Source organism: Trichomycterus rosablanca, chromosome 5 (assembly GCF_030014385.1).
Source record: "Trichomycterus rosablanca isolate fTriRos1 chromosome 5, fTriRos1.hap1, whole genome shotgun sequence".
NCBI classification, from domain to species: Eukaryota; Metazoa; Chordata; class Actinopteri; order Siluriformes; family Trichomycteridae; genus Trichomycterus; species Trichomycterus rosablanca.
The window spans coordinates 52,806,487-52,815,367 of record NC_085992.1 but is presented as its reverse complement, the minus strand read 5'-3'; the positions used below and the strand labels follow the sequence as shown (position 1 = coordinate 52,815,367).

General features: G+C 37.2%; 1 protein-coding gene across 2 annotated transcripts; it reads right to left on the bottom strand.

Moving 5' to 3' along the window:
• Positions 1–1,807: 1,807 nt before the first annotated feature.
• sfr1 (SWI5-dependent homologous recombination repair protein 1) lies at positions 1,808–6,326 on the bottom strand. 2 transcript variants are annotated; one of them, XM_062995377.1, is made up of 3 exons: positions 6,054–6,326; positions 3,370–3,693; positions 1,808–2,940 (listed from the first exon to the last, which is right to left on the bottom strand). In XM_062995377.1, the coding sequence occupies exons 1-3, from the start codon at positions 6,117–6,119 to the stop codon at positions 2,749–2,751; spliced, it is 582 nt and encodes a 193-aa protein (XP_062851447.1). In that variant the 5' UTR covers positions 6,120–6,326; the 3' UTR covers positions 1,808–2,748. The 2 variants fall into 2 exon arrangements, with proteins under 2 accessions (XP_062851447.1, XP_062851448.1); XM_062995378.1 differs by having other exon boundaries at positions 3,370–3,712; positions 6,054–6,132.
• Positions 6,327–8,881: the final 2,555 nt, after the last annotated feature.

The following is an 8,881-nucleotide window of genomic DNA, read 5'->3' as shown; positions in this document are numbered from 1 at the left end:
TCACTCTGGTACTTACGGCACATTTAATATTGTAACATAAGATTATTGTAATTTTTCTCATTTAATTTTTAACATTAATGCTCAGTAGTGAAAAGTTCTAAACAACGCATTGATGTGAATACATTAGAACTGTGCTAACAGCGCCCTCTGGTGGATAAAACCTCAACCTGTTAAACGAGTAACTACTGTACCTGTAGAGTGGGTTCACAAGCCAAATTCATCAGGAGCTTCACATCAACATCTTACTAACAAACTGTTTATAGTCATAATAAAAAAACAGTATCAAAGGTAAAATGTGCTTAATACTGACGGAGTATTAGAGCCACTTTTATTTTATTTACCTTTTAAACTTTGATTTTGAGAATAAAGTTGAAATGTTCTGGCCAGTTCAGAGAAGCATGAAGGAAAGGAAACATCTTACAGTAAACCATCAGAACCTGCAAATTCTGTTTCAGCTGAAGAACTTATTACACACTTTATGTAAACGAAGATTCCTGCTAAATTAGTTCAGTGCTTTTAAATTAATAAAATATAAAAAAAATATTACCAAACCCTGAACTCATTTTAACACAAGAACATTTTTTTTTTTAATCATTTTAACTTTATTCTCAGATTCTAAACGTATTTTTTTATTTATATGCCGTCATTCTTTAACATTTAAATAATACTAATTATAAAATAAAAAATATGAGGGTCAGTAGATAATTTTCTTTACACCAAGGGGTTTAATGTGTGCCCATTATTATTAGTAGTAGTGGCAGTAATAATATACTGCTATTATTGTTGTTATTAATATTATAATTATTACTTAGAATATAAATAAAGCATGGGATTTTAGTATGTGTGTGTAAGTGTGTGATGGATGGATGAAAGGAAGGAACTGAAAGTGTATATATTTGATGTATAGATATTAGATATGTGTGTATAGATTTGATGTATAGATGGTATCTGTAATACATTTATTAGGATGTGCCTTTGACCATGTGTGGATTTAGAACCCAGCACTGATTTTTTCAGCACAGGAGTGGAACTGAAGTGTGAATGGAACAGTGTGACTCTGCTGTGCTAGAGGTTTTTGTACTGTGGTGTTTTCTGGGCTCAGTAAATCTACAGTTTTGTGATTGTAATTGTTCTGGTAATGATGTGAACTGTGAATGTAAGATGAATAATCCACATCGCTGTACTGTTAATAATGACAGAAGAATTATGCATGAACAAACTTGTGTGGAACGTTGATTATTTTGGCTCTGAAAGTGTTTCCGTCTCCTAAAGAATGTTTTCTGTTAGCAGAATAAAAGTGAAGATGATGTGAAAACATGGAGGATGTTGAGGTGAAGATAAAGTTTCTCAGTTTCATTACAGTCACCTGAATGTCATTATTAGATCAGTGCGTCTGTTACAGTACTAAATCCTTCTGGGGTTTTTTCTAGAAAAGATTTTAAAAAGAATTCTTTGCTGTTCCTGATCATATCGATGAACTGATTGTTAAAGGTCTGATTAAGTACGAATAGCTGCTCAATATCTTTAATCATTGTTCAGTTACGTTATAGAACATTAATGTTACCAGATTTTTGGTCTTGTGTGACTTCAGATTGAAAGTAAATTTATTTAACTTTATTAAACTGGACTGATGAAATGTGTTTTGTGTTACTCAAATCATCACATTGTTAATTCATCTTAAAATTAATAAAAATTTTAAAAAATGTCATTTTAACTTAATGGATTTTTTTTACAAGGATGTGATGATGATTCTCAGCATTTATACATTATAATACATTACAGATACAGCAGATCAACCTCAGAAATCTAAAATAAACCATTTAAGAACTTTTATTTGTTTTCAGCAGTGAAGGAGGAGGAAGAGCACAAAGTTACGGAGCTCCATCAGGAAATCCTCAGAATAAAGAGAAAATCACACCGAACTGAGCTGCACTGTTTATAAAAAATATATTTCTTCACTTTCTGCACTAATAAGTCTGATTTTATTCACAAGTGAATATTAATTAAAGCCATTAAATACAAATTCAACTATCAAACATTGTGCAACAAAGTGCAAAACTGATAAATACCATTAATGATCTAAATTCTGTTGTAAATACATTTGAATTATTTGTATAAACAGGAAGAAAAGATTCCAAACCAATTCTGTATTTAATAGAACAAAAACTGTACAAATTACATTTATTATAAACAAGTTTCTATTTGAACTAATAATTAGATTTTTGTAGTTGATGCTTCTTGTCTGGCTGTAACAGATTATTTAAATGTTAGGACAGAGGTTTGTTATATCACATGTTTATTAATGCTGGTATAAGATTAGAAATTTTTCTGTGTTTAGAAATATTAATAAATTTGACAAAGTTAAACATCAATTAGTTATAATTTATTTTTGTTTTTTAGCAACTATGAAGTCAGAACGCTGTTTTCATGTAGATGAGGAAACCGGAGCAATCAGAGGAACATGGACAGGGGAGAACATGCAAACTCCATGCAAAAAGAATCCAGTAAGCCCAGGAATCAAACCCAGGACCTTCTTGCTGTGAGGCGACAGTGCCACCCACTTTGACTGGCCTGCCGCCCTGGCAATTCCAGCCTAGGGTTAGGAGGATACAGCAGAAGGTCCAGTCTTGGAATTTGGTCACGTCCTGAATCTGTGACTTTAAAGAGTCGGTTCCGAAAAAAAAAAACGAACCCCCGCTGGTCGAAATGAGCAAGAACACAAAAAACAAGATCCGCTGCTTTTGTTCATCATTCGTCTGTGAAGTCGTTTTCTGCTCTGTTAAAATGCAGAATCTCATCGTCCAGTCCGAAGTGATCGATGAGCTGAGAGAGACTGGACCCCTGAGCGTCTGTAGATAATTCAGTCTGTAGTTCGTACAGCGCCGTCTGAGCACAGCGCCGCCACTTCTGTATCAGTGTCTGTAGCTCGGTCAGGTCGTTCTAATGAACAACAGACACAAATCATTCAAACATACTGAGAAACAGACTGTTAGTGACAAAACACACTCAAACATACTGAACAACACTGGGACAGCTAGTAAAGGTAAAGAAATTTCCACCAATAATTAAAAACAGTTTTAACTGATCATCTTTATCAGATTTATTTATCTGTGATGATCCCACTGTGCCGCACACAGACACTGAAAATGTGCAGATGAGAGGAACCTTTCAGTCATTAACTGTTCACCTGTTTACCTGCCGAGAGTTCCAGCACAACATGTTTTATACTAGAAACTACGTCTACATATCAATAAAGTTAATAAGGGAAATCAATAAATTATTTTAATTATTTATAACAATATTTTTGTTGTTTTTATAGGCTTTCCAATTAGGAACTGGGTGTGGTCACTGCTATTAAAACAGCTTTACCTTTGTCCTGTACATTTTGACCATCTTGAGTCTTCGTAGCATCTCAGATTTCTCTTTAACATCTTTCTTTAGTTTCTCTCGGAGCTGAAGTAAGTCCTGTCGAGAGGTCTGAGGAGAGTCTGATCTGCTCAGAGCGTCTTCATGTGTTCTCATGGTCTCATTTCTGTTATCATCAGCCTCGTCCTGGTCCTGCTGGTTCCTCTCCTCGTTTACAGTGTGTGGTACCTCGTCCTCCTGGATTTTGAGTTGTTTTATCACATGGCCGGGGGAAGTAAAGGATCGTCTGGCTCTTTTTAATCTCTCTCTTAGTGCAGAACTCATCGGCTGGGAGGAGGAAAGAGAGCTGTGAGTTTATTAACATAAACCATAAACAGAGGCACTGTTATAGGATCTGAAATGGGAATTATGAAGAGATGAGTACCTGGGCAGACAGCCTATATATGTATTATATACTATAGTAAACCATTCCAGCAAAGTCATAGTGTATTATCAGGGTACACTAAATAGTTTATATACACCCAAACAGCACATCCAACTTTCATACGTAACACCCAAAACATTTCTCTAATGATGGACAAGAAAACTTTTTCCCATGAGTACTGGGTATTTGAATACTCTGTGGATGGGTACTGTTGGATGTACAGGGGTTGGACAAAATAACTGAAACACCTGGTTTTAGACCACAATAATTTATTAGTATGGTGTAGGTCCTCCTTTTGCGGCCAATACAGCATCAATTCGTCTTGGAAATGACATATACAAGTCCTGCACAGTGGTCAGAGGGATTTTAAGCCATTCTTCTTGCAGGATAGTGGCCAGGTCACTACGTGATGCTGGTGGAGGAAAACGTTTCCTGACTCGCTTCTCCAAAACACCCCAAAGTGGCTCAATAATATTTAGATCTGGTGACTGTGCAGGCCATGGGAGATGTTCAACTTCACTTTCATGTTCATCAAACCAATCTTTCACCAGTCTTGCTGTGTGTATTGGTGCATTGTCATCCTGATACACGGCACCGCCATTGGATGCACATGGTCCTCCAGAACGGTTCGGTAGTCCTTGGCAGTGACGCGCCCATCTAGCACGAGTATCGGGCCAAGGGAATGCCATGATATGGCAGCCCAAACCATCACTGATCCACCCCCATGCTTCACTCTGGGCATGCAACAGTCTGGGTGGTACGCTTCTTTGGGGCTTCTCCACACCGTAACTCTCCCGGATGTGGGGAAAACAGTAAAGGTGGACTCATCAGAGAACAATACATGTTTCACATTGTCCACAGCCCAAGATTTGCGCTCCTTGCACCATTGAAACCGACGTTTGGCATCGGCACGAGTGACCAAAGGTTTGGCTATAGCAGCCCGGCCGTGTATATCGACCCTGTGGAGCTCGCGACGGACAGTTCTGGTGGAAACAGGAGAGTCGAGGTGCACATTTAATTCTGCCGTGATTTGGGCAGCCGTGGTTTTATGTTTTTTGGATACAATCCGGGTTAGCACCCGAACATCCCTTTCAGACAGCTTCCTCTTGCGTCCACAGTTAATCCTGTCGGATGTGGTTTGTCCTTCTTGGTGGTATGCTGACATTACCCTGGATACCGTGGCTCTTGATACATCACAAAGACTTGCTGTCTTGGTCACAGATGCGCCAGCAAGACGTGCACCAACAATTTGTCCTCTTTTGAACTATGGTATGTCACCCATAATGTTGTGTGCATTGCAATATTTTGAGCAAAACTGTGCTCTTACCCTTCTAATTGAACCTTCACACTCTGCTCTTACTGGTGCAATGTGCAATTAATGAAGATTGGCCACCAGACTGGTCCAATTTAGCCATGAAACCTCCCACACTAAAATGACAGGTGTTTCAGTTATTTTGTCCAACCCCTGTATGTGCTGGGGTAGAGTTGGATACATGGGTGCTGTTGTGTATGGGTTCTGTTGGATTTGTGCCGTTTTCTATAATTGCACTGTAACAGGACCATATTTATTTAATGGAACTTTGGGGTCAGTAAACACTGGGCCAAGCAGAGTTCTCGTAGCATCTAACTACCCCAGATTCATCCATAAGACGGTGAGGTGTGGTCCATCATTCCACAGAATGTTCCATACACCCATAATCAGACAAAACATAAAAGTGACCTGTCTCCTTCCTGAGGAATGCTTGCAGTGTGGTAGAGCACTCGTTCCTGCAGGAAGAGGTCATGAGGGGGTTACTTGGTCTGTAATGTTTGGTAGGTCAGAGTCACATGTCAGAGTAACATCCACATGAACCACCACACAAGGTTTCCCATTAGAACATCACACTGCTGATCCATCCTGTTTCCATCTCCCAATCAGGTAAGCATGTCCACGCACCCACCATCCACAATCATCAGACCAGGCGGGTGCTTTAGGCAGTGGACAGGATCAGCATGGACAGACTGATCTTCTCACCTGCTGCTCTCTACTCTGCAACTGATCCATCACACCAAACAGTTCCTGTCATAACCGAGTTATCAGGTTAGTGCTAAGGTCCACCACCACATGGGGCAGGGAGCAACAGATAGACTACAGTCAGTACTTGTATACCCACAAAGTTCATCTGTTAGGTTGGCTTTATATCAGATAAAATAAAGAGCTTGGTAAGTGAACCTTATAAAGATGAACATTTATTAAAGTAGATAAATAAATCATGTTTGTTACCTTCTCCACCCCGGACTGTTGGTGCAGTGATGGATCTCTCTTCTTCTTCAGCGGTGTTTCATTCATAACTGCTCACAGATCCTTCAGCTGCACTACTACATTCAAGTAACACTCTTTTTAAGCCACCTAACATTAATCTACTGTTATTGTTACATCGGTTAATCACACCTGATTTAACTCATCACGGAACTGAAAATCTTTAGAATTTATTTAGAAAACTGGAACATTTTTATTTCTATTTAAACATTTTTGCTCATTATGTCTTCCGTCAAGTTGCTGGCGAAGGAAAATGACGTATCCGGAAGACAGGCTCATGGGAAATGTAGTTTTCAAACACCGCGCTGGAACTACAGTAAGCTAATTTTATTTATTAGTGAGTTTTAACTTGCAGTAGGTCGATTATAGTCTTTTGAAATTATATTGACTAAATTACTGTTAATGTATTTACAAGTAACACCGGTATAACATTATAATGTAAAACTTTATTACAGAAATATTGGGACGGTATTTGAAACGTCGCTAAAACTGGAAAGCATTGATGACAAATCGCTTTAATTTATATTAAATGTAAAGCAGGAGAGTATTGCATTATTATTAAAAATAATTTTACTTCATCTTAATAACTAATTTATCCTGGTCAGGGTCGTGGTGGGTACTGTTTCACCGGAAAACACTGGACACAAGGCAGGAATACCCTGGACAGGGCACCAGTTCATTTCAGGTCTTCAGCTTGAATAAAACTATGAATTATCATAAACATTCAGTAATGGTCAAAAGTCTGAGACCAGCAGTGAAATGCTTCAGTTTTTCATTGTTCTCGAGTGTATTAGGACCAGTGATAGCTCAGTGGTTAAGGTACTGGACTAGTAAACAGAAGATTGCCGGTTCAAGCCCCGCCACCACCAAGTTGCCACTGTTGGGTCCCTGAGCAAGGCCCTTAACCCTCAATTGCTCATTGTGTTGCGCTCATTGTGTAAGTTGCTTTGGATAAAAGCGTCTGCTAAATGCTGAAAATGTAAATGTATATATATTTCAGAATTGTATTGGTTTTGTGCCCATAATAGGGCAACAATGTTTTTATTACAGTAAACTTTTGTTTTATAAAATTTATTAAATGTGCTCCAGTGAAAAGGACTCTGTAAAAGTAAATCTGACCTTTTTTGTTGAACTGACATGATTAGTTTCACAAATGTGTCGGTGTATCCTCTCACTAGTGCCAAAACATACAAAATTTAAAATATCGCCTAAATGATGTTGATTGTATTATTTCTAATAAAAACTGGTTTTTGAATGGAAGAAAAAGGAAAACAGAAGCATGCTATAATAATGCTCTCAGACCTTTAGCTGACTTTTTGTTCTTTATAGTGCCACACCCAAACGTTTCTTTGTAGACCTTCTTATAACATTATACACATTCATAATACCTTTATTCAACTTTTGGTGCCAGTACACATTTAAATGATGATTTCACAAACAGCCCCGATACAGGATACAGGACTTGTACTTAATAGTGGACAACACATTTAATCTAACTACAAATAAATTAGAGAAGTGAATGCTAACCACCCAAACCTCCTTTCCTACTACGAGCTGAAGCTCAGAGGTGAATGTGTATTGTTGTATTTTATTGTTTAATGTCGGTTTTATTTCAGTATTACATACAAATTAATAACAGAAAATAAACAGAAAAACATTTTAGTGCATTAATGTGTGATTTCCTTCATATAAAAGATTTATGTGTATATTTTTACTATTCACGTGTAGTTAAGAACAGCTTCATGTGAATAATAAGAATGAATGAGCTGAACTGATCAAATGACTCAATTTTACTCTGGTTAAATAATGTATCCAGCATCACCACAACAAACACACATAAATATAAGAAATATGTAAGATGATTTCACTTCCCAGAACTTATGCATTAACACCCAGTTTATTTTATAAAGTGTTTCTCTCTCTGTAGTTTCTTCTGGGACTAAAAACCATGATGATTAATACTAGAACATGTAGTGACTTGCGTATTTCAAATTTACTGCCTGAAGGTTTTATACTGTTATAGCTCCTTCCAGAGCTGAAAAAAAGCTTCTTACTAAACAGAGGAGCAAACGTTTAAACTTTTACTAACTAGAAATGAGGAAAATTACTTATGAAACTGCATGAAAAAAGTACCATAAGGTCAAGAGTCTGAGGCCACTATTGTAATGCTTCTGTTCGGCTTTTTTGTTTAAAAGAAGGTTTTTATTATGAATTACAAAATCAGCTTAAAAAGATTAAACAAAGTGAATTTCCACTGATGAGAATTGAATGTACTTATTAGAAGCTGAGTTTTTAAACACAGACATATCAAGTACATATAATATACCTACATATATACTGCATAAATAATTTTGTACTTCATCTACAGTTTCTACTTTTCACTTCAATTAAAAAACTAATTATTTAAACATTGTATTAAAATTTAAAAATACAAAATACGCAGAAGCATTTTTACTCGTGATCTTAGACTGGCTCCATTGTGTAACAACCCTGGTGAGTAAATACTGGCTAAATGAAGTAATATACGATGATAATGGGTAAGAAGTCTATTATTTACAGTTAGTTACAGTATAGACTGGTGTATTTCTGGGCTGTAGAGAGTAAAAAGCTCTTTGGTGCTGAACAATCACATGGCACAGGTGTACGTTTGTACACAATAGCGCAGATAGAATGTCACCCATAATGCTGTGAGAACAATGGGAGCCGGGCGTGTCCTCAGCTCTATAGGAATGACTTTGATGTGACTGAAAATTCACTTTGAAGGACCTGCAGAAGCTTTTTGTGAATGAGGC